The 27100-nt window shown below is 41.1% G+C and overlaps 1 protein-coding gene across 1 annotated transcript; it reads right to left on the bottom strand.

Annotated features, from left to right (window-relative positions):
- Positions 1–8026: 8026 nt before the first annotated feature.
- svip (small VCP interacting protein) lies at positions 8027–26678 on the bottom strand. The gene is made up of 4 exons (XM_059652169.1): positions 26463–26678; positions 21173–21223; positions 15462–15578; positions 8027–10651 (listed from the first exon to the last, which is right to left on the bottom strand). The coding sequence occupies exons 1-4, from the start codon at positions 26523–26525 to the stop codon at positions 10637–10639; spliced, it is 246 nt and encodes an 81-aa protein (XP_059508152.1). The 5' UTR covers positions 26526–26678; the 3' UTR covers positions 8027–10636.
- Between the last annotated feature and the right edge of the window lie 422 nt (positions 26679–27100).

Below are 27100 nucleotides of genomic sequence, written 5' to 3'. Positions count from 1 at the left end.
TCTCAGGAGCACAAAAGCTGACGTTTCGGGCCTAGACCCTTCATCAGAGAGGGGGATGGGGAGAGGGTTCTGGAATAAATAGGGAGAGAGGGGGAGGCGGACTGAAGATGGAGAGAAAAGAAGATAGGTGGAGAGGAGAGTATAGGTGGGGACCTATACTCTCCTCTCCACCTATCTTCTCTCCATCTTCGGTCCATCTCCCCCTCTCTCCCTATTTATTCCAGCTCCCTCTCCCTATCCCCCTCTCTGATGAAGGGTCTAGGCCCGAAACATCAGCTTTTGTGCTCCTGAGATGCTGCTGGGCCTGCTGTGTTCATCCAGCCTCACACTTTATTATTTTGCATTCTCCAGCATCTGCAGTTCCCATTATCTCTGGTACAAATTTTAAAAATGCCTGATTAAGACACACACCTAGCAAATCTCAATTGATCCAGCAACATGGAATAAAACTGGCTATAATTATCCCAAGCTGGACACTCAAAGAAGTAACAAAGCTGATGAATTCTTTCTGCTCAAGACTGTGCAGCAGAAATGCAGCTCTGAACTAAATTCAGTTCATTTTGATTCATTTCTGAGGAAGGATCACTGGACCCAAAACATTAACTCTGATTTTTCTTAACAAATGCTGCGAGACCTGCTAACATTTTCCAACAATTTTTGTTTTAGTGTGAATTCATTCTAGGCCTGAGGATTCTCTATCTACAGCAAATTCCTGGCCATTTGACATGCACCAAATATGTTTTGCTCTCAAAAATCTTTGATAGTATTACCTGCAATGCTTAGCTTGCTAACTGTAATGGAGATATCAACACAATAAATGTTCCAGAGATAGTAAGAACTGCAGATGCTGGAGAATTTGAGATAACAAGGTGATGATGCTGGATGAACACAGCAGGACAAGCAGCATCATAGGAGCACAAAAGCTGGCGTTTCGGGCTTTGTTCTTCTTCAGAAATGGGGGAGGGGGAAGGTGGCTCTGAAGTAAATAGGGAGAGAGGGGGAGGCGGATAGAAGATGGACAGAGGAGAAGATAGGTGGAGAGGAGACAGGTCAAAGAGGCGGGGATGGAGCCAGTAAAGGTGAGTGCAGGTGGGGAGGTAGGGAGTAGATAGGTCAGTCCAGGGAGGACGGACAGGTCAAGGGGGCAGGATGAGGTCAGGAAATGGGGGTGAAGCTTGAGGTGGGAGGAGGGGACAGGTGCGAAGATGGACAGGTTAGGGAGGCGGGGACGAACTGGGCTGGTTTTGAGATGCAGTAGGGGGAGTGGAGATTTTAAGGGTTGTGAAGTCCACATTGATACCATTAGGTTGCAGGGTTCCCAAGTGAAATATGAGTTGCTGTTCCTGCAACCTTTGGGTGGCATCGTTGTGGTCCACAAGCTTTGCAGAACACCTACGCTTGGTTCGCACTAAACAATTTCACCTCCCCCACCCCTTCCTTGGACATGTCCATCCTGGACCTCCTGCAGTGCCACAACGATGCTACCGAAGGTTGCAGGAACAACAACTCATATTCCACTTGGGAACCCTGCAGTCCAATGGAATCAAATGTGAACTTCACAAGCTTCAAAATCTCCCCTCCCCCTACCACATCCCAAAACCAGCCCAGCTCATCCCCGTCTCCCTAACCTGAACAAGCTCCCACCTGACCCTCCTCCCACCTCAAGCCCCACCCCCATCTCGTACCTACTAAGCTCATCCCACCCCCTTGACCTGTTCATCCTACCTGGACTGACCTATCTCCTCCCTAACTCCCCACCTACACTCACTTTTATTGGCTCCATCCCCACCTCTTTGACCTGTCTGTCTCCATCTTCTATCTGCCTCTCCCCTATTTATTTCAGAACCCCCTTCCCCTCCGCCATTTCTGAAGAAGAGTCTGGGCCCGAAACGTCAGCCTTCCTGCTCCTCTGATACTGCTTGGCCTGCTGTGTTCATCTAGCTCTACACCTTGTTATCTCAATAAATATTCCTGTTTATTTTCCAGATTGAATGAATGCAGGGATGAATGAGTTGGGATGAGAACAATTTCTTGTAAAATTTACTTCACAATAACATCTGGATTAATGGATGTTGAGCTGGAGCATGTAAGAATAGAATAGGCCAATCAGCATTGCAAACCTATTTGAGTAGTTAGTGTGTTAAAAAAAAGGTTAAAAGAAAGGCATTGCAGGGTTTCCAAAGTAATTTTACATTCAGCAATTTAACATAATTTGGCTGACTTTAACTCTTAAAATCTGGTGGGGATCAAGCTTCTTAAATCTAGAGTGCTGCCAATCTGTCACCCATCTACCCAGACTGACACCTTTGCACCCAAGCGTACCTGAATGAACCAGCACCCATACAGCCAAAAATGCTGCAGCGCTTTGGTTTCTAATTAGCATGGACACCAGAGATACGAGTTCAATTTTTGTCCTCTTCAATGGGTATTTTAGCTAGGGAATCTGGTAGTTGATATAATTCAGTCCATTATAGAACATAGAACATTACAGCACAGTACAGGCAGTTCGGCCCTCGATGTTGTGCTGACCCATCATACCGATCTCAAGCCCATCTAACCTACACTATTCCATGTACGTCCATATGCTTATCCAATGACAACTTAAATGTACCTAAAGTTGGCAAATCTACTACTGTTGCAGGCAAAGCATTCCATTCCCTTACTACTCTCTGAGTAAAGAAACTACCTCTCACATCTGTCCAACATCTTTCAGCCCGCAATTTAAAGCTATGCCCCCTCGTGCTCGCCGTCACCATCCTAGGAAAAAGGCTCTCCCTATCCACCCTATCTAACCCTCTGATTATACTACTCTCTCCTGCAGCAAATGCATTTGAAAAAGCAGAAAGCCATTCAGTTTTAACACAAAACACTGAAGTGATTAACTGCCTCATGTTCAGTTTTTATGTAAAAGATAGTGTTAAGTTCCAAGCCAGTGTTATTACAGGACATGTCAAAACCCAGACTGAAATCTGGCTTGAGAGAATTTTTTTTTGGTTTTAACAATAACACATTAGCACACAATGTTTTTCACAATGAAACAGAAGTTTATTATGCAAGCACAATGAAGATAAAATAGAATGAACCAAATTATTTACACAGAATACAAGCTTAAATAATTTGAAACACAAAAATATAATCCCATTAATCCCCAAAACACTCCTTTATAGAGCTCATGTCAGAAGGATTTGCGTTCTTTCACCTCCATAGGTCATTGTTTAATTTTAGTTCAACTCACAATTGTATGAATATGGTAGCTTTTTCCTGGATCCTTCATACACGGAAACTCTCTCAGGTTGAAACCATGCTTTCAGGGTATTCCCAAATACCTCTGGTCTGGAAACATTACTCAACTCATGCTCAGATAACTTTTTTTAAACAAAATTATCAAAACTATCTTCTTCCATTCTCAGAGCCAACTGTTTTATACATCCAGCTTTAGCAAAGTCTTCTGCAGAACTATCCCAAACTAAAACTAGAACATCAACTGTTTTTTTCTCCCACAGTTACAGGTACTTACCCTAAGCTTAAAAAAGTTCAGAATCTCTGCTAAGAAAGTCTCATGTACTGTCCTGTGTACTTGACTCACTCATAAATTTTCGCAATGTAAACAAGAACCCATTGGTTTTTAGAGGATCTCACTCTCAATTTGTTTTAACACAGTCCTAACAGAAGCCGCAGAAATACTTAGAAAATTATTATTAAACCTCTACGGACATACAGACAATCTATAGACCACTTGTTCAAAATTCAAAAGCCCAAATTCAAAAATAAATTAAGTTAAAGTCGATAAATCACACATCCTGCATCACAATATTCACCTTTGGTTTAAAGGATTTTAAAATAAATATCATTACATTCCTAGTTGTGGGTGAATTGAATAGAAACAATTTATAACATGATCTAATCTAGCCATAACCTGCTGGTCTATTTTGCTCATCCTAATCTTGATAATCTTGTTTTCTACTGCAGGTTCTTGTAATCCTCAGAACGTTGCTTTAAAACTTTAGTTTTTGCTGTATACATGCACTGTAAATAATGCTGTTCTGCAATTCCCCACCTGTCATCATCCTTTGTTTGAAAGAGCCAGAATATTCTGCTTTGCAATAAATTGTACAGAGCTGTGCCACTTTATTTTCTATAAATACAAAGTTCAATACTGTGTATAATTTTAAACTTTACTGAGTGCTATGTAGTACTGTTTATACAAGTAGCTAAGAGATATCTATAACATTTTAAGACAAACCTATCGAAATAGTCTTTAATTGCTGTGAAACGTGAGCAGTAAGATATGTAATAGCAATGCACTAAACCCTGACAATCATAGTTACATTTATTATGCCAAAGAGGCCTAAACATCATGTGATTATTTTCACTGGTCAACAGTATATGAAGGAACAAAAATTTAAGGTGAAAAATAGAATTAAAGGGAGGTTAGACAAGAGAAAAAATTTAGGATTGCCTATGCTTTAACATAAATACTTTAAACAATCCATTAATTCTTAGGAGGACAGCTTGCTACTGGAGAAATATTAAAACTAATGTTGGTAATTAGAAGACTGTGACATCAGCCTCATGCCCATTTCTGTGCTTCCATTTTCTATTGTTCCCTTAATTGACAATAGCAACACACTATATTTTATAAGATTTGATCTGAAGTATGTTGAATGATCGTGCACGCTAATTTTCAGATAAGAAGTTCCCCTTACATCTTTAAGAGAGTTCTCTTTCATGAGATAATTCTAAATTCCTTATAACATTTTTTGTGTGCTTGTGAGGAATTTCCTGAATATTCTCGGCAAAACTTTTTTGTAGAAGCTCATGAAGTTATTGTGCTTTCCTGTTAATTCTAGTGTAATAGGATACCGAGAGAGGATAGTTATCAAGTGAAAACAAATGGACAGTGATCCACTGATTTGCCAGTTCCCTAATTTTTAATGCGATAAGAAACTAGAACATCACGGGAGTAGACTTCAACATTCATTTGCTTAAAGAGAAAACATGCAAATTATTGGCTTGTCATTATAGACTATCAATATTCATCAATGGCACTTTAGGAGCTTTAATACATGCGATAGTGTTATGGACAAAGTGAAAGGAACTTGGGATGCTGGGCAGATTTTGAGCCCAACAACAAACCTTGTAACAAGGAAAGTGGCAGAGTGACATTCAAAAGGAGAACAACTGCTCAGCTTTCGAGTTAAGTGTCTTTAGTCATGATGACAACATGGATTATGATTTTGCGACTCAAGTGATGTAATATGTTAATGCAAAGTTAGAAGCTCCAATTGTACACAATATGATTGGACACAACTTATTTTTCTCACATTGCTAAAATGCTTCATCTTAGAACACTAATAAAATGTTTTCTCATACTTGTTTCACACATTATTTGTAAATGAACATTTGAATGAATTCAGAGATAATGGGAACTGCAGATGCTGGAGAATTCCAAGATAATAAAATGTGAGGCTGGGTGAACACAGCAGGCCAAGCAGCATCTCAGGAGCACAAAAGCTGATGTTTCGGGCCTAGACCCTTCATCAGAGAGCTCTCTGTGCTCCTGAGATGCTGCTTGGCCTGCTGTGTTCATCCAGCCTCACATTTTATTATATTTGAATGAATTACTGGGTTTGAAAACGAAGTTCAAAATGCAAATACTGCCATCATGAGGCAAAGCTGTCAAACTGCACCCTGACCAGCCTCTTCAATTTAATTCAAAAACATCAACTTAGCTGATGACAAAATTCATCATGCTAACTGTGATGATATGAACATTCTCTAAGCAATTTAGCAGCACGGTGGCTCAAAGGTTAGCACTGCTGCCTCAGCACCAGGGACCGAGGTTTGATTTCAGTCTTGGGTGACGGTTGTTGATTTGATTTAGTGTTGTCACATGTTTCTAAGTACAGTGAGAAGCTTTGGTTTGTATACAGTGCAGGCAGACCATAACATACACACATCACAGGGAGATTGAACAGCAAGGAATAAAAAGATTTACGGCTGCCAAAGGTGCTCAACAAATAAGATCAACATTAGATTTGAAATTTAAAGTCCATGAAGAAGTCTAATAACAGCAGGGAAGCTAGTCTTGAACCTGTTGGTACGTGTTTGAAGTTTTGTATCTTCTGCCTGACAGAAGAGGTTTGGAGGGATTATAAACAGAGTGGGAGGAGCTTTTCATAATGTTGGTTACCTTTCCAAAGCATCAAGCATAGATGGAAGGTTGGCTTGTGTGATACTGGGCTGTGTTCACAACTTTCTGTAGTTCCTTATAGTCCTGAGTAAAGCAGTTGCTGTACCAAGCCATGATGTATCCAGATAGTTTATAGATGTGCCATAGAATGCTTTCTATGTGAGCTTGCATGTTCTCCCCATGTCTGCATAGGTTTTCCCTAGGTGTTCCAATTTCCTATCACAGTCCACAGATTAGGTAGGTTAGCCATGGTTAAAATCCACACATGGAGGTATGAGGATGGTGTGGGTCTGGGTGCATTGCTCCAAAGTCACTGCATACTTGAGTGGCTGAATGGTATCTTTCTGCACATCTTTCTATGATTCTAAGATGACACTTTATAACTCAGGTACTGGGCTGCAAAAACCATATTTGTCCACACAATTGTAACACTTGTACATTGTAAGTAATGCAGCTTTGGCTAGAATAAGCAAAGTGGAAGAATTTCACATTAACTGCGCCCTTATATTTTCACTCATCCAAAGCTCCGCTGCCTGTCCTGTATATGTCACATTCTGTACCACCTTTCGTCCCAGCACCCCACATCCTATTTCAGGATTACCCTGGAAGACAAGGATAACCCAACTGCTGGAATAATTCCTGAGCTCCAAAGACAACTTTAAGGCAGTTTGAACCTTTTCAGCAGCAAGTTTAATGCATCTCTCCTTCCACACATCAGTTCTAAATGCCCTCCCTTACAGCCAGCTATACTTCCATCTATTACCTATCTTGATATCCATTAGCCCATCGTTACATAACTATCTTCTTAGCTCTCATGGTCTAAGAGAATAGGATTTTTAGTCTTTGCGTAAGAAAATATTTTTGGTTTTGATTACATTAAGGATAGTGATGTAAAAAGTGTGTTTCTGCTTGTAAACAGTTCATTTCCTGAATATCAGCACTTTTCTACTTGACAGTACAAATCACAGATTTTGAAAAATGGGAGGTTAAGCATGTTAATGTGCTGTTAATGTGTGAATGAAACAGCCATTAAGACAAATTACACACGCACATTTATTAGGAAGCAATGGAAGTTATTGAGCAGTTTGATTAGCACTACATGTCATTAATTCCACATGTGCCCAGGAAAGGAATGATGATTCATGATTATAACATTTGAGACTCATCTAGCCACTTGACTGATGGAGGAATCAGAAATCAAGCATTTGACTTCAAAGCGAGTTTAAGACACAGCTTTCACTGCAAAGCCCAAGGGAATGGAGACATCCTGCTTTCTCCCTCATTTAGTGAAGGAGGCCTGCAGACTGCATCAGTAAACATTAGCATCAGTGCAGGGACAACTTGTGAAGAGTTTAGCTCTTTAACAGAGCAGAACTACAAAGTTTAGATCAATGACTTTCAAACAGACATTTGTCTACTTCATATATTTCTTGGCAGTATACACAAGTTGGCCTTATCTCAGTTCACCTTCTGAAAACTGGAGTGTACAGAGACACATTAGCAATGTTCAGTGTCCAGTGGAATCTTACTGTTACAATTCCTGAACAATGCCAGCATTTAACAACATACTATGGTGAAATCAGTCTATAGGCCTGAAAAATATGAGCTGTAATCACCAGATAGCCACTAATTTGACACACTACCCAACATCACAAACTTAAGAAACAAAAACAAAGTTGCTGGAGAAGCCCAGCAGGTCTGGCAGCATCTGTGCAGGAGAAAACAGAGTTAACGTTTCGGGTCTGGTGACCCTTCCTCAGAACCCAGACCTGAAACATTAACCTGGCTTTCTCCTTCACAGATGCTGCCAGACCTGCTGAGCTTTTCCAGCAACTTTGTTTTTGTTCCTGATTCACAGCATCCGCAGTTCTTTTGGTTTTTACAAACTTAGGGGAGTTGAACGTATTCAATGTACTGTTAAATTGGTACAAAGGGCTAGGGGGAGTGGTATCATTAGTTGGATTGGTACTAACTGTACATTCCTGATTGCCCAGATGGCAGTCAGTCAATCACATTACTGAGAGCCTGGAGCTAAACCAGATAAGGCAGATTTCCTTCCCTAAAAGACATTGGTGAACCAGATGGGTTTTTTTCTGACAACTGGCAATGGTTTTGTGGTCATCATTAGACTCTCATTTCCAGATTACTATTGAATTTAAATTCCACCATCTGCCATGGAGGGATTCGAAACCAGAACATATCCTGGGCGTTTGGATTAATAGTCTAGCAATGATACCACTGGGACTACCCCAAAGACCAATCAAATTAACTTTAATCCCAAGCCTGCCCCACAGCACTGAAAGATTTTCTCATCAAGTAATCATCAAATTTTCTTCCACAAGCTGAAATCTGCATTCATTTCCCTTTTACCGAGCCCATTCCAGATCCTCACTGAACTGCCTCAGGTCAGCATAGGTACCTTCAGCATTCACTTTATAATGTTTGCTGATTACTCATCATTCTGCCTCTGAAACCATTTTTCCTTATTTTCTTGATCAAAAACCTCACTTGAACTCCAGCATGTAAACTAATTACCTCACATCCTTCTCTGTGCTAAGGAGAAAGATCCTAATTTCTATAGGCTCTCCACAAAACTGAAGTCCCACGTGCTTTGTACCATTCAAACAAATCTTCTCTGCACGATCTTCAAGGCTTTTGCATCCTTACAGAAGTGAGTTGCTCACCACTTGGACCCTGAACAGTGTGGTCCCACATCCCATGGATGAGAAAGACAGTCACCAAAAAAAAGGTGCATGCCAAAACACTTGCTTAAAAGACCATTGGCACAAGTGCCCCAATAAAGCAAGCTATTTATTGTGACCAACTGACTAACTTCACAGGAACTTTTGTATATAGTTCAACAGTTGTGCCACAGAGGTCAGGTTTTTTTTAAAACGGGCTATTTTGTCATAGCTTGAGAAATGCTTTGGGATCACTGGGCTTTGATTTGTATCACATGAGTCTGTAAAATACAGGTAAAAGCATCTGGTCCATAAAAGGTATGCATGGGAATATTAGAGAAAGCTTCACTGAAGGACAAAATTATAAAGACATAAGATTATCACCTAACCTTTGCACAAAATTTAAGCATTTGTTATGGATATTTTGTTAATTCCAAGCATTCAGAAAAGCATCAGGACATCTAACAGCACAGGAAAGGCATTTAAAATGTACACTTCAACCAGGAGATTAAAAAAAGCAAGTTACCAAGTTAAGGTTCGATCTTGTTTCCTCTTCTCTTTTAGCTGGGATGGCAAGAAAATCAATTCAATGCTGGGCAAGGAGAGTATAATTAGCTAGAATGTATGCTTTCCACTGCTAGTGTGACTCAACAGCAAGTATTATGTATGGACAGCATCACAATCAGTAGCTAAGATTATAAGAAAATATCCTGGCAACATTCTGTCTAGGTCTTAAGAAAAAAATGGTTGTTTGCTACATATAGGTGTGTGCCTCAGCAGCCGTCAGCACTTAACGGGACAACGTAGACAACAAATTTAATACCTTGGAACAGACTGTGGGCCATACGATCTTTATAATACAAAGGAACACAACCATCTGTATTCTTTCATCAACAGGGGCCACAACAGTTAGTGACAAGCACTACAGACCTATAATTAAATTACTTGATGACAAAGATTCAGGTTTTCTTTTACTAATGCAAAAAATATAAAATATCTGCATATAGCTAGCAAATTATACTCTGCTAAGAACATGTAATCAATACCACAAAGAGTTTCATTCATCCTAAAAATGTATTTTTTTTCTACATGGATTGAGCACATATATTTAGAGGTAGTTGAATCTAGCAACCTGGCATGGTGGAGTCAAATTTCAGCAGCTAAAAGCTCATTCAATAAACTAATACAAGCACCAAAAAGGATGCTAAATATTTTAATAAACATAAGCTATGGCATTAAATGAAAGCATATTTTCACACATTTCCCAACACTATATCCAAGGCACAAAGGTTTAGAAAAATCAAGTGTTTATAAAATATAGAAAACGTTGCCTATTAAAGCTGCAGCTGAATTATCTACAAAAATGCACAATAGGTCATTACACTGCTTTATAAATAATGGTAATGTATAGAAAGTAAACATTTAGCAATACAGTTTCTGGCTAAAATAAAAGCAAACAAAGGATTTCTTGGAGCAGGAACATCCAAGCCATGAGTAGTTTCCACTGTTGCTTAGAAGTGACTGGATTGGTTTAATGTTTTAAACATTGACGGACTGCTTTTTAAAATTACTGAAAGAAACATTGTGCACTTCTGTTGGAATACAGAAAGCCTTTGTACAGAACATTCAATGCGAAGGATGGCACATTTCTGGGTCTTTCTAACCAAACACCGAAAGCCACGCAGAGAACATCAACCTCTTGATAACAGGGTTAATGCTACACTGGCAATATTGAAGATTTTCCATACGTTCTTCAGCTCCTTTAACCAACTTGCCACTAGAAAAAAAAAATTCAGACAATTTAACAAAGTCAGCAAAATAAATACCATTGTGGTTGCTTGGCACCATACCCAAGTCTGTAATCCAATTCAGATCTCATAACATTACAAGATAACAAAGTGTGGAGCTGGGTGAACACAGCAGGCCAAGCAGCATCTCAGGAGCACAAAAGCTGATGTTTCAGGCCTAGACCCTTCAGAGGCAACAGCGGTCGAGAACGCCCTTGACCGCGTCTCCCGCATTTCCCGCAACACATCCCTCACACCCCACCCCTGCCCCAAGAGGATTCCCCTCGTTCTCACATACCACCCCGCCAACCTCCAGATACAACGCATCATCCTCCGACACTTCCGCCATCTACAATCACACCCCACCACCCAAGACATTTTTCCATCCCCACCCTTGTCTGCCTTCCGGAGAGACCACTCTTTTTGTGGCTCCCTTGTTCGCTCCACACTCCCCTCCAACCCCAACACACCCGGCACCTTCCCCTGCAACCGCAGGAAGTGCTACACTTGCCCCCACACCTCCTCCCTCACCTCCATCCCAGGCCCCAAGATGACTTTCCATATTAAACAGATGTTCACCTGCACATCTGCCAATGTGGTATACTGTATCCATCGTACCCGGTGTGGCTTCCTCTACATTGGGGAAACCAAGTGGAGGCTTGGGGGCCGCTTTGCAGAACACCTCCGCTCGGTTTGCAAGAAACAACTGCAACTCCCAGTCTCAAACCATTTTAACTCCCCCTCCCATTCCTCAGACGACATGTCTATCATAGGCCTCCTGCAATGCCACAATGATGCCACCCGAAGGTTGCAGGAACAGCAGCCCAATGGTATCAATGTGGACTACACAAGCTTCAAAATCTCCCCTTCCCCCACTGCATCCCAGATCCAGGCTAGTTCTTCCCCTCCCCCCACTGCACCGCACAACCAGCCCAGCTCGTCCCCTCCCCCCACTGCATCCCAAAACCAGCCCGGCCTGTCTCCGCTTCCCTAACCTGTTCTTCCTCTCACCCATCCCTTCCTCCCACCTCAAACCACACCTCCATTTCCTACCTACTACCTCATCCCGCCTCCTTGACCTGTCCGTCTCTCCGGACTGACCTATCCCCTCCCTACCTCCCCCCACCTATACTCTCCTCTCCACCTATCTTCTTTTCTCTCCATCTTCGGTCCGTCTTCCCCTCTCTCCCTATTTATTCCAGAACCTTCTCCCCATCCCCCTCTCTGATGAAGGGTCTCGGCCCAAAACATCAGCTTTTGTGCTCCTGAGATGCTGCTTGGCCTGCTGTGTTCATCCAGTTCCACACTTTGTTACCATACCTGAATTGTCATTTTTTATTGCTTCATTCAATAAAAACATAGATGACACTTGAATATTTTACTTCCAACATCAGTATTGCCCATTACCAGTCAGAGTTAAAAAGTCTAAATAGACTTTCCTCTCCAAAGTTCTTAATACACACTCTCAGATCTGTGTCCATCTTTTTTGATTCCATGCTTAAATCTCTCCTGTATTGGAATCCTCCTAATACTGACACTGCTCTAACAATATTCTCCACGTTTGTTAGAAGTTGTATTATCTATTGCTACTATTCTATGCAACCTTCATTGCAGTCAACCATAACATCTCCTCTGAAATCACCCCTCCACCGACTAGATCAGTCAGATTGCTCCTGTTTTGTTTTGAAATTATACAACAACTTTCCAGCATTGGCTTTCTGCTGGTCAGTACGATGTCCTTTCACAAAACCATAAACAGACATGGGGTCAACTTACACATTAAGTCGATGATAACCAGCATGGCATGTAACTGTGGCGCTACCCCGGTATTGTCAGTGAATATTTGGCTGACACTCTGTCTTAGATGAGCAACAATTTCTCCATGTAGGCATGGAAACACTGAACAGTTGCCAGCCCACTGCCACATACTCCATAAACACACCACTAATATCAGCCACCATTCCAAATGACCACAAGTTATCAGAGTAGAATTAGACCATTAAGCCCATCAAGTCTGCTCTGCCATTTGACCATCTTTTAGCGATGTCCTTTAGGGAAGGAAACGGCCATCCTTACCTGGTCTGGCCTACATGTGACTCCAGACCCACAGCAATGTGGTTGACTCTGAACTGCCCTCTGGGCAATTGGGGTGGTCAATAAATGCTGCCTGGCCAGTGACACCTTCATCCAGTGAACAACTAAAGGATCATCCCAATAACTAGTTCAACTGACTCAAGTCTTTTGCAACCTCCAATGCTGTAATCAATCCAAAGTTAAAATTATAAAACTATATTCCTGTTGGCAAAAAGATATCCTTCGCCCAAATCGCAACGTTCCATCTACTGTTGAAGCCCTTCCTCGTGCTATCATCTCCAGAATCAAACATAACAATTTCCTGAACGTCCTTCTATTCTCCAATCTCCGTAGACTTCAGTTCATCCAAAATGTTATCGTACCCCACATGAAATCTTGTACATATACAGATATGTCCAGAGTGAGGTGAAATTTGAGTAAAACAAGTTTGTGATGTCTGTTTGAGTTTTCGGCTGTTTCAAAGGCAGATTCTTAACACTTTTGAGGAACACAGCAACACTGTTCCATTTGAAGTTACTTGTAGTTGCTCTGTAAAAACAATTAAATCAATATAAGGAATAACTAAGATAATGGGAACTGCAGATGCTGGAGATTCCAAGATAATAAAATGTGAGGCTGGATGAACACAGCAGGCCAAGCAGCATCTCAGGAGCAGTGCTCCTGAGATGCTGCTTGGCCTGCTGTGTTCATCCAGCCTCACATTTTATTATTAAGGAATAACTGCCCTGGTTATCTTCCAGTGCATCCTTTTAGTTCCCCATTCTTCTTCCATCAGTAAACATTGCCTCACACACTCTCCACTGTATGATCTTAGTCACTGATGCCTTCACATTAACTCTGCTTTCACTGCCTAGAATACAGCTTCAACAATTAGTTCACCTTCTGAAAAAAGGTGCATACAAGTGTTCCTGATTTCACACCCAATATCATTCCCTGTCAGTGCTTCAGTACTTTAAAGGAGATTGTGGGAATTCCAGTCTTAGTCTGAAAAGATAATTAAACTCAGATCTGCAAAAGAGGCCAGGAAATTTTCCATAAGATGCAAGATATTAAAGCTTATTTCCTTCCTTTGGAAAAGCCTCTTCATTTGAGGGCTTTCCTCATCATGCAGAATTTTAGATCCTGATCAGACTTTTTTTTTCCTCCTTCTCTACATGTGAAAATTATTCACAAATTATTCAGTCAACTTTGCATCACTACTTATTGCTTCAATTTCAGTCAGCATAAATTGATGCATTCAGGTGATTATTCAAATTACTTTTAGAGGAATTCAACATGAAACTAACTTTGCAAAGAAACTAAATGTGCAAAATAGGTGTGTCATTCACTTAAAATTAACCGGGTCATACAATCACAGCCTATATTTTACAGGAACAGGGCAACTAATGGTATCTGCTGTTAATTAGATATGTTTAGGTTTTCAATTTTCTTGCTTGCCTAATTGCTGCAAGTGTGAGCCGACAAGGGATACAGGACAACCAATTGGACATTTCCTTAATTAGGCTGAAGGATTGAGAAATAAGCAAAAGAGGGACTATGAAAAGAGCAAAGTAGAATGGGTGAATTTAATGTTAACAAGGGCAGAGAGAGAGATAGCAGGAAGGACTGGGTGGAGAAAAGGGACAAAGGAGAAGTTTTATCGTAATGCTTTTCAATGTGTCTTTTTTCAAAACCTCCAGCAATTTAAAACTTGAAGGAATGAGACTGCATATCTATGTAGTTAACTTTTGGATCTGGGTTTCAGGTAATTAGCACTTCTTATGGCATTAATCAAGAATTTAAGACATCAGATGACAATTTTCTGCAGTGAGCTTAGTTTGTACCAACAGCGCAAAAAACAACTTCACACCATTCAATGCTGAGGCAGAGAATAGATGCTATTTTCATGAACAGCATGGCCTGACGTTGACTTTCAAACACTGACATTTAATGGTACGACAAAGTTACTTATTCTTTACACAAATAACAACGAATGTTGTTTTAAAGAAAAAGACATTTTCCCAAAGCTTTTTGTCTTGTACTCATCAGGACAATCTACAATTGTAAAGGAAAAAAATATATTTTTACTGTACGAGAGTAGAATGCTGATGAGTTGGCAAGTAGAGTCTTGACCAGAGGAGGCGTTGCAGAAAGAATATTTATACAATCAGCATCTGCAACAATGCAATAAAATAAGTGACAGGCATTCTTTAGTTCACTTTCCAGAAAACTGTCTTAATCAGTCAGTAAACATGCTTTGTTTAAAATTTTAACAAAGCTTGGCAGTTAATCATTAGTCACCAAGTGGTGCATTTCTAATTCCTCCACCTATCGAAATCCACTTCCCAACCAACGAGCACTCCCCTCAAAAACAGTATTTTTACTGTTTTCTCTTTACATCTTGTGAACTGCCCTGTAAAAGTGCAAGATGAAAATCTTTGGCAAATGTTTTATTTTAGCAATATTCAAACTCCCGACTACCAAATGACCAAAAGAAAAAGAATAATCGCCTTCCTGCTGTTGAAGCAACAAAATTTGGCTTAATAAGTAGGCCTTAGTGTACTTGAGATTCAAACAAAATGTTTGGTTTTAAACCAGGCTTCCCTCCATAGTAAGAATTCAAATATATTTCTACCCTCATCAGTTATACCTAATGACAAATTGGTGAATTACAACCCTGTGTGACTGAGGTGTCCTTCACTGTACATAGCATTAATATTCTCTCACCCTGAGGCCACCACCACCTCCTGTAGGTGTGGAATTCATCTGCTGCTTTTCCAATGCTTCTTGCTTCTGCTTCTTCCGCTCCACAGATTCAGGATTCTTAATGCCCCGGTGCACATTCTTTACAGGAAAAAAAACCAAATTTTTCAAATTTCAAATACACCATTGAAGACATTAATCAACAGTAAAACAAATCTCCAAAGGAAAACCCCACTTTTATAGGAGGATAAATCCATATTGGTCCATATAGTTGTCAAACACCTGTTTTGTTTCAAAATGTCTTAAAAAATGCCCATCATGTCCTTTTTAAAATCTCTCGCTTTGCATCTAAAAATATGCTCCTTAGTCTTAAAATCCTCCATCCTAGAGAGAAAATAATTACGATTAACTCTATCTGTACCCTCATGATTTTACAAGCTTCTGTAAGGTCACAATGAAGAACTTCATTGCACCAATTTATCATAAAAATCAAAAACAACAGCACGTCTTCAACTTCAATACAGATCGGCAGGAGCCATAGATACCTGACACAAATTCATGCATAAATTTTCATTCATAAATTGGCTACTTTCAAAGGGTAGCGTCACAGAACAGAGAGACCCAGGGGTTCAGGTACCTGGTTTGAAACTTACATCACATTTAGACAGGGTGGTTAAAAAGGCATTGAGCACACTTGCCTTCACTGCTCAATCCTTTGAGTATTGGACTTAGGTGGTCATGTTGAGGTTGCACGGGGCATTGGTGAGGCCTCTTCTGGAATACTGCATCCAGTTCTGGTCACCCAGTTATAGAAAAGATACCATTAAGCTGGAGGGAACTCAGAGATTTACCAGGATGTCGCTGAGGAGGGAAGGTTTGAGATATGAAGAAAGGCCAGGACTTTATTCACTGGAGCACAGATGGCTGAGAGGCGACCTCACTGATGTTTATAAAATCATGAGTAGTATCGATAGGGGTTATTGGTAGTTGTCTTTTCGCTGGGATGGGGGATTTCAAGACTATGGGGAACATTTTTAAGGTGGAAGGAGAGAAGTTTTTTGTTTTTTCGTTTTTTGTTTTTTTTACACAAGGGTTGTTCACAAGTGAAATGAACTTCCAAAGTGGTGGATGTGGGTACAATTACAATGTTTAAAAGACATTTGGATAAGTAGATGAATGGGAAAGATTTGGAGGGATATGGGTCAGAAGCAGGCAGGTGAACTAGCTTAGCTTAGGATCAAAACAGAAATTGCTGGTAAACCTCAGCAGGTCTGGCAGCATCTGTGGAGCGAAATCACAGTTAACATTTGGGGTTGAGTGACCCTGCCTCAGAACAGAGTTCTGGATTTCTCTACAGATGCTGCCAGACCTGCTGAGTTTTTCTAGCAATTTCTGCTCTTGTTTCTGAATTACAGCATCTGCAATTTTTTTCAGTTGGAATTATGTTCAGCATGGACAATTATGAACCAAAAGGTCTGTTTTTGTGTTGTGTGACTTTAGAAGATTTGTGCCAAACTCAAATATTGCACAAACATACACTTATATAGTGCCTTTAACATGGAAAGCATCCTAAAGCTGCTCACAGAGAGACAATTACACAGAACATTACAGCACCCCTCAAGCCAATCAAACCTACACTATTCCAAGTACCTCCATATGCTTTTCCAATGACGACTTAAACGTACCTAAAGTTGGCGAATCTACTACCGTTGCAGGCAAAGCGTTCCATTCCCTTACTACTCTGAGTAAAGAAACTACCTCTGACATCTGTCCTATATCTTTCACCTCTCAATTTAAAGCTATGCCACCTCGTGCTCGACGTCACCATCCTAGGAAAAGGCTCTCCCTATCCACCCTATCTAACCCTCTGATTATTTTATATGTTTCAATTAAGTCACCTCTCAACCTTCTTCTCTCTAATGAAAACAGCCTCAAGTCCCTCAGCCTTTCCTCATAAAAACTTCCCTCCACACCAGGCAACATCCTTGTAAATCTCCTCTGCATCCTTTCCAAAGCTTCCACATTTCTTCTTATAATGTGGCGACCAGAACTGTATGCAATATTCCAAGTGCGGCCGCACCAGAGTTTTGTACAGCTGCAGCATAACCTCTTGGTTCCGGAACTCGATCCCTCTATTAATAAAAGCTAAAACACTGTATGCCTTCTTAACAGCCCTGTCAATCTGGGTGGCAACTTTCAAGGATCTGTGTACATGGACACCGAGATCTCTCTGCTCATCTACACTACTAAGAATCTTACCATTAGCCCTGTAATTTGCCTTCCGGTTACTCCTACCAAAGTGCATCACTTCACGCTTGTCTGCATTAAACTCCATTTGCCACTTCTCAGCCCAGCTCTGCAGCTTATCTATGTCTCTCTGCAACCTACAGCATCCTTCATCACTATCCACAACTCTACCGACCTTAGAGTCGTCTGCAAATTTACTAACCCATCCTTCTACGCCCTCATCCAGGTCATTTATAAAAATGACAAACAGCAGTGGACCCAACACCGACCCTTGCGGTACACCACTAGTAACTGGTCTCCAGGATGAACATTTCCCATCAACTACCACCCTCTGTCTTCTTTCAGCAAGCCAATTTCCGATCCAAACTGCTATATCTCCCACAATTCCATTCCTCCTCATTTTGTACAATAGCCTATTGTGGGGAACCTTATCGAACGCCTTGCTGAAATCCATATACACCACATCAACCGGTTTACTCTCATCTACCTGTTTGGTCACCTTCTCAAAGAACTCAATAAGATTTGTGAGACATGACCTTCCCTTCACAAAACCATGCTGACTATCCCTAATCAATTTATTCTTTTTGGGATGATCATAAATCCTATCCCTTATGACCTTTTCCAACACTTTACCAACAACTGAGGTAAGGCTCACTGGTCTATAATTACCAGGGTTGTCTCTACTCCCCTTCTTGAACAGGGGAACCACATTTGCTATCCTCCAGTCTTCTGGCACTATTCCTGTAGACAATGACGAGTTAAAGATCAATGCCAAAGGCTGGGCAATCTCCTCCCTGGCTTCCCAGAGGATCCTAGGATAAATCCCATCCGGCCCAGGAGACTTATCTATCTTTATCCTCTGAAGGATTTCTAATACCACTTCCTTGTGGACCTCAATCCCACCTAGTCTAGTAGCCTGTATCTCAGTATTCTCCTCGACAACATTGTCGTTTTCTAGAGTGAATACTGTTGAAAAATATTCATTTAGCGCTTCCCCTATCTCATCTGACTCCACACACAACTTACCACTACTATCCTTGATTGGGTCTAATCTTACTTTCATCATTCTTTTATTCCTTAAATACCTATAGAAAGCCTTAGGGTTTACCCTGATCCTATCCACCGACAACTTCTCATGTCTCCTCCTGGCTCTTCTGAGCTCTCCCTTTAGGTCTTTCCTGGGCACCTCGTAGCCCTCAAGTGCCCTAACTGAGCCTTCACATCTCATCCTAACATAAGCCTTCTTCTTCCTCTTGACCAGAGATTCCACCTCCTTCATAAACCACGGCTCCCACACTCTACAGCTTCCTCCCTGCCTGACAGGTACATACTTATCTAGGACACACAGGAGCTTTTCCTTGAATAAGCTCCACATTTCTAATGTGCAGTTTCCTTCCCCATCCTATGCTCCCTAAATCTTGCCTAATCTCATTGTAATTGCCTTTCCCCCAGCTATAACTCTTGCCCAGTGGTATACACCTATCACTGTCCATCACTAAAGTAAACATAACAGAATTGTGATCGCTATCACCAAAGTGCTCACCTACTTCCAAATCTAACACCTGGCCAGGCTCATTACCCAGTACCAAGCCTGATGTGGCTTCGCCCCCTGTTGGCCTATCTACATACTGTGTCAGGAAGCCCTCCTGCACACACCGGACAAAAACTGACCCATCTATAGTACTCAAACTATAGTGTTCCCAGTCAATATTTGAAAAGTTGAAGTCCCCCATGACAACTACCCTGTCTCTCTCACTCCTATCGAGAATCATCTTTGCTATCCTTTCCTCTACATCTCTGGAACTATTCGGAGGCCTATAGAAAACTCCCATCAGGGTGACCTCTCCTTTCCTGTTTCTAACCTCAGCCCATACTACCTCAGTTGACGAGTCCCCAAACATGCTTTCTGCAACTGTAACACTGTCCTTGACCAACAATGCCACACCTCTGCCCCTTTTACCATCTTCTCTGTTCTTACTGAAACATCTAAATCCTGGAACCTGCAACAACCATTGAAGGCACCCCCCACCCCCCCACCCAGGATATCGGTGCCCCTCTGGTTCAGGTGAAGACCATCTTGCTTGTAGAGGTCCCACCTACCCCAGAAAGACACAAATGGGCATGAAACCAAACTCGTATTATGAAAGAGAAAGAATAAATTCAGAAAGCTGGACTTTCAAGGGGAACGTACATAGAGTTGGGTTTGGTTAGTGAATTCCAGAGACAAAGAATGAAGGGCATGACTGCCAATTGTTTTGGTCGAGGGAGCTCGGGATGGGAAAGCGGCCTATAGAAGAAGTCTGAATCAAGAACAGATGCATTTCCAACACAAGCATAGAAAATAATAAATCTCCATTATTTTGTTTTGTTAAGCTATTGTTACAACATAATTTAAACTGGATATTGAAAAAACCCTAAAAATCATGTGATGCTAATAACTGAAACTCAATGCGCTGGGAAGCATAGCTCTCAAACAGTGGTCTGTGCTGAAAAAGCCTTCAAGAAATTTTTAAGATGTGCATCCAAAACTAAGTTTAACAATGTTTTGCAGATGATTAAAACAGGAAGCTGCAAAACACAATGAAACAAATCTGCAAGTGTCAATTTTTGAGTTGTCATAAATAGAAATTTACCAATCAACTCAGGCACACTCCCTGACAACTGGACCAATCTTGACATTGTTGAATGAAGGAACAGGCTCAAAAAAGCCGGTGGTTTACTCCTGCCCCTAAGTCCTATGTTCTTACTGTGTACTGACAATCCACAAGACTGTTTCTCTTAAATAAAACAATTTATTTTTAATACTATAGGTTGAAAATGTCAAAACTGCTGCGCATGTGCAACTTTTCTTAAGCCTCTTGCATTCAGTTGGAGACAGATTAAGTTTCTTTCACTGATATTTATAATTTCACGCACGCCTTTGCTCATAACAAGTGCCTTCTACTAATTCTCCTAGTGTTACATATCTGTCCCTGTTGAACCTACAAATACATTTAGAAATTGTGTTTTTTAATTCCAAAGTCTAAATCAGAAATCTAAAATCTGAATGTTAGTTGTCTCACGAGCTTGCTGACTTCCTCGCCGACCGGAGGGTCCACTGATGATGTCACCTAACATGGTGATAAAACGTCTGAACAAAAACAAGTCTGCTCAGCGAGCAAGTCAACAACCCCATCCACACCGAGCTACAGATCTTTGCCAACACTTTAAAGTTTTGTCTCACGTGTATCTCTGCAGAAAGCTCAATGAGATTGGTGAAGCAAGAATCTCCTTTTAAATCAGTGTCAACTGTTCAATTTTCTCTGTGCTCCAAACCACTAACAGATTTCATGAACACAAAACATTAATTAAAAAAGAAATATAAACCCGAGAACCGAGGACACAGGAAATCCAAAACAAAAAACAAACTCCTGGAGAAACTTAACAGGTCTGGCAGCGCCTGTGGAAAGAAACTGACCCTTCTTCAGAACATCAATTAACATTCTTACCTCCTTCTGTCTCTTCTCAGCAGCTTCTGCTAATTGTCGCCTTCTGGTTTCCTACACATGGATAAAAAGGAAATCAAAAGTCAGCATCTTATAGATAAAAAATATCCAACTTCTTGAATCTGTCTTTTTAAAAAATCATTCTGATTGCATTGATTTGAAATCAAATCACACTGAAACACTAATCTTGGTTTATTAACGTTTTCCTAAAGCTCTCAATAACGAAACCAAGTTGACTGAAAAAATCTTTATTCAAGCTTGGCGGTTATACAGCACTCCAGGGGTAACAGAATTTTCAGCTCAGGGACTTTCAATCCAGGTTTATTAACAAATTCAAATACCACCAATTGTCATAATGGATTTTGAAACCACTTTCCCAGATTATCCTGAATTAGTAGTACAATGATATTATTAATTTTCCATTGTCTCAGATCCTAAAGAGACTTGGTAAAGTGGATGCCAAGACAAAGTTTGGTCATTTGGGAGGAGACTAGAACCAGGGGACAATTTAAGAATGAAGAATGAGATGTGGAGATCTTTTTCATTGAGAGGGTTCTTAAAGTTTAAAGTTCTCTTCACTAGAAATCGGTGGAAAGTGGACTTGGGACCATAACCAGACCAATCTTGATGTTGTTGAATGATGGAGTAGGCTCAAAAAGGCTGGATGGTTTACTCATATGCCTAAGTCCTGTGTTCCTACCGTATATTGACAATCTACAGAATTGCTCTTCTTAAATAAAGAAATTTACTTTTGAAACTATAGCAGGTTGAAAATGTCAAAGCTGCTGCATACCTGCATTTTTTAAAATCTGTCTCTAATTGCAAGAGGCTTAAGTTTCTTTCACTGAAATCTATAATTTTGTGCACACCCTTACTCATATACAAATGCCTTCTTCTAATTCTCCATACATCTGTCCTTGTCTACCCTCTAAATAAATTTAGAAATAGTTTTTAATTCCAAAGTCTAAATCATAGATCTAAAATATGAATGTTAGTTTTGTCTTCTGTGTTTCTCTGCAGAGAATTCAATAAGATTGGTGAAGCAGGGCTCCCCTTTGAAATCCATGTTGACTATTCAATTTTCTGGTTTACAAATTAATTTCCATTATATGTTCAATGAGGAATGCCATTATTTTTGCATTCATGTTAACCTGACTGGTCTACTATCTACCTCTTCTGAAATATAGGTGTAATGTTAGCTAACTGCTAGTTCGGTTTACAAACTTTCCTCTGAAAGAAATATCAGGTTACATATAATAATGGCTCCGTTATCCCTTTACTAATACTTTTAAAATGTGCACAAGGAATGCACTGGCACCACAGATCTTAGCCACTTTAATTAATTTATTTCCAATATCTATTTATTTTAACCGCAGTTACACCATTTCTGATATTGCGATGTCCAGCCGATATCTCTCCTTAGCATTTTATGAAGCAATTATTTAATATTTCAGTCATTTCATTGTGATTTTATCTTGTCCATCCCTTAGATGGGTCTAATCCAATCAGAGCTAGCCAATTTTTTTTGTTTATATCTGGAGAATTTTTAAATATTCACTTTTTGTCCAAATAGATCACATCCACACATTTTAAAGTCTCCTTTTAAATTACTGTTCCATCTCTAATTCCCCTTTCCTCTCCAAAGTCACTGAACATACCACAGCCTCTCAAATCCACTTCCATCGTTCCAGGAGGTCCATGATCAAATCCTTCCAATCAGCGTTCTGTCCCTTCTACAGTATTGACACACCTGTTATCAAAGTCATAAGTGGCATCCTATGGGACTGTGACAAAGGTAAACTTTCCCTCCTTGACCTCCCTAGAGCCTCTGACAAGTTGCCACTCCATTCTGCTGTTGTCCAGCTCAGTTGACTGTGATTGCTTTCTGTCCCTACTGCAAACTCTTATCAGGCTAGCTATTCTTTGCCTTAACTGTCTCAGTTCAAACCATCTTTTCACCTCCTCAGTGTTATTTGACCCAAAAGTGAACTTATAACCACATCACCATACCTACTTCCACTTCCATAACATCATGCAATTCCATCATGTCAACTAGCTGTCAACAGGTAAACCCTCATTCATGTCTTTGTTACTGCGCACTTGGGTACTCCAATGCAGCCTGGCGGACTCCCAAATTTTACCCTCTATAAACTTGAAGTTAATCAAAACTTTGCTGCCCGTGCTCTCGTTGGCACAGAGTCATGTTTACTCATCAACCGTATGCCCACTGAATAGGGGTCATTGTTTTGTATGGTTCCCACTGCTATTCTATATCATCGTCAACCATTTTCTTATCCCAAGTTTTATTCCCGACTCTGTAAAATCAGCTTTCGTCCTGGCCTCTTTCATGTTTGCATCCTTCTCCAATTATCCTATTTGGATAATTGCCTAGGTGTTCCAATACTTTTACTTATTTTATCTGTTCCAGTTTACGTCCCACACCGGAGCCAGTAATAACAGGGGAAGGAGGAGTTAAGATTCTTATATTCTGGACATACTGTACAAATGTCTTTCCATTATCTCCTTTACCTAGGATAGAATAATAATGATTTCAACTATGCTCGTTATTTAGTTTCCCAAAGTCCCCATGACTCTTCCTCTCTTTCCCTTCCACTAGCCTTTAGTTGCCTAAAACATGTAAAAGTTTGACCATAAAATATATGTTTGCATTGTGAAAATGTATTAAACATGTATAGATTACTAATATGCATGCTGGTAACAAAGTTCAGATTACATCATACAGCACGAAAGCTCACAGCTTGCACTTGTTAACTATGTGCCCCAGCACCAAACAATACAGTTACACAAGATACGGTCATGTGATGTAACCATGAGTAACAAATAGCTTGAAAATGTGCATGGAGAATTACATTCAGTTATTTACCTTTCCTATTCCAGCCTGGACTAAGGGCAAACGTATTACATCCATTAAGTTTAATATGTAATATCACGGCACCAAAAGTGAATTGCACTTAAACCTCAAATCAGATGATATGTTAGCTTTACTTTAACAATTAATTTGAACTTCCCAAAACCAAAAGCCAGCAGTATCTACTACTAGGGCTGATCTGCAAGAGTTGATAGTTGCACATTGCGTTTACGATGCCAGTCTGAGCAGCTTAGACAAATTATGATTATGCATTCTACAAAGAACACAGCACGATTAGTGGAATGGAATGTGTCACTTCTGAGTGGGTATTTAACCCGTGTAATACATTGCTCTGCTAACTTCTCTTTCACTTTGCCTTCAATATTCTCGGGGACTTGAGCAGCAAGTAAAACAAGAGAATGACAATTCTGGTAAAACTTGAGAGTGCAGAATCACAAAACAAAATGGAGCAGCCAAGCAATAGGGGTGAATTGTTAGGACATATAGTAAAACGACTGACTTATATTGGCATAAAACAATAGTATAATCAACTTTTTATCTTATTCTCTCTATTATATTTTTAAAAGGGCATGAAATCAGATCAAATTACTGCACATGTTACAATCCATGAAATGAATACAGCGCATTTTGCAAATAGAGTCAGAGTTGTACAGCACAGGAAAAGACCTTACAGTCCAACACATCTAAGCCAACCAGATAGCCTAAATTAATCTTGTCCCATTCGCTTCCATTTAGCCCATATCGCTCTGAACCCTCCCTTTCACGTACCCAGCCAGATGTTTTTTAAATATTATAATTGTACCAGCCTCCACCACTTCCTCTGGCAGCTCATTCCATTCATGCACCATCCTGTGTGTGGAAAAAGTTGCCCATTAGGTCTCTTCTAAATTTTTCCTTTCTCACCTTTAGCCTGTGCCTTCTAGTTTTAGACTCCCCTAAGCTTGGAAAAAGACATTGGCTTTTCACCCTATCCATGGCTCTTGTGATTTGATAAACCTCGATAAGGTCACTCGTCAGCCTCCAATGCTCCCCGGAAAATAGCCTCAAACAATTCACCTTCTCCCTATAGCTCAAACTCTCCAAACCCGGTGACATCATTGTAAATCTTTTCTAAACCTCTTCAAGTTTAGCGCATCTTCCCTGTAGCAGGTGAACAGAATTGAACATAGTATTGTGACACTGGTCTCACCACTATCCTCTACAGCCGCATCATGACATCCCGACTCCTATATTCAATGCACTAACCAATAAAGATAAGAGTATCAAAGAGTAACCTAAATTAAAATAAAAGAAGAGAAAATGCTGGAAATACACTGCTGGTAAGAGAATACCACGAGAGAAGAGGTCACATTACCTGAACAATTCGAATGAAAGGCCACTAATCTGAAACATTAATGCTGGGTGTGACCTGCTATTTATTTAACACGTTTTTTAAAAAGTCTGCTGCAACATGTATTTTACAATAACAGCAACATACTTGTTACGTTAAAACAAAACTAACCAAAAATAAAACATTGCTGCAGTGGGGGAGAAGCAACATGGTATTTCCATGTTGTCAAAATGATTCAATTTATTTGAAGCTATTACAAAACAGCAACACATGGGGCAGACCTGAAAGCAAACAAACATCAGCACAAAGCCTTTGGAATAAACCTGCAAAACTCGCAGAAGGTAATCTAAAATTAAGAAAAAAATCCAAACCAAACCACAGGCACAAAGTTAAATCACTAAATAAAATCCAACTAAAGTTGAATTAATAGTAAAATATGAATTACTGCAGTAATGGTAATACTGGCATGAAGTTTCCACATAGAATGTGTTTGCCTGAGAAATGTTATTGGGAAGGTGTGTTTTGTTATGAACATTGTTTGTGATCATACAACACTCAGCGCAAAACCTGGTACCCTGTAAGTTCTGCTTTGCTGCACTCTTCAGCTCATCTCAACCCCAAGCCAAAACAAACACCATTTCTTCCCCCCCCCCCCCCCCCCCGAGACCTCAGCCTACTCCCAACCTTGACCACACGACCCCGACGCCCCTCCCGGACTCCCAATCCCCCTCCAAACACCTATACTCCCCACCCCGCCCACTCCTCTTCCTCCTCCCTACCCAACTCTTCACCCCCACCCCAATCCCCGCCCCCTCCCCGCCAGACCCCCGGGCCCCGCCCCCGACCCCCCTCCCGGCCCCGCCCCCTCCCCGCCAGACACCACTCCCTCTCCCCAACCCCCACACCATGTACCCCCTTCCCCTCCCCGACTCCTCTCCGCCCCCACCCACTTCCCCTCCCCGACTCTTCACCCCCATCCCCTTCACCTCCCCAACCTCTTTCTCCCTCTTTCCCCCCCCCCCTCTCAAATCCTGTCACCCCCGCCCCCGTTCTCCACGGGCCGGGCTTCTCACAGGGTCGGGCGTCTCCACCACATCCTCGGTCGCTCCTCCCAGACACGGGAGGCACAAACCCATCACGGCGGCCGGCGCCTCACACAGAGTAAGCGTTGGGGACAGGGATGACTGGGCCGCTCTGGCCGGGTCCTCCTCCTGCTGCGGCGGCGAGTCCTGATCCTGATCCGGGTCTGAGTCTCAATCCGGCTCTGGCACCTTCTCCGCCCCACCCCCTGACGCCATGCGTCCGCCATGGCAACCCGCCCCGGCCTGGACTACAACTGACAACGAAGCAGCACGTGAGGCAAGACGGTCCAATGATATCAAAAGTGCCCCACTTCTCCGACTGCGCCTTTACAGGGCGCCCATTGGAACACCACGTTGCAAAAAGTCTGACCAAATCATCAAACCCATCAAGTACAAGGCAAATGGAAAAGCTCAGCAAATCTGGCAGCAGCTGCGCAGAGAAATCAGTGTAAACAATTCAGTGAACCTTCCTCAGAACTGCTGGGACCTCTCTCCACACTCTGCTGCTAGACCGGCCCAGCAATTTCAGTTTTTGTCTCTGATTTCCAGCATTGGCATTTCTTTCAGCTTTTAACAGAATAAGGGCCCTGGATGTACTGGTGGATGGGTTAGCACAAAGAAGAGGTGTT

The sequence above is a fragment of the Stegostoma tigrinum genome, chromosome 17 (assembly GCF_030684315.1).
Source record: "Stegostoma tigrinum isolate sSteTig4 chromosome 17, sSteTig4.hap1, whole genome shotgun sequence".
In the NCBI taxonomy this organism is placed as follows: domain Eukaryota; kingdom Metazoa; phylum Chordata; class Chondrichthyes; order Orectolobiformes; family Stegostomatidae; genus Stegostoma; species Stegostoma tigrinum.
Note: the sequence above shows the minus strand (reverse complement) of the source record. Positions and strands in the feature narration are given on the sequence as shown.

Bases quoted from the DNA above. Each gene is read 5' to 3' on its own strand.
- svip (XM_059652169.1), bottom strand. From the start codon at position 26,525: ATGGGTTTGTGCCTCCCGTGTCTGGGAGGAGCGACCGAGGATGTGGTG. The intron at 21,224-26,462 runs GTGAGAAGCCCG...ATCCATGTGTAG, and splicing joins TGGTGGAGACGCCCGACCCT to GAAACCAGAAGGCGACAATT. The intron at 15,579-21,172 runs GTAAGAATGTTA...TTTCCTGTAAAG, and splicing joins CTGAGAAGAGACAGAAGGAG to AATGTGCACCGGGGCATTAA.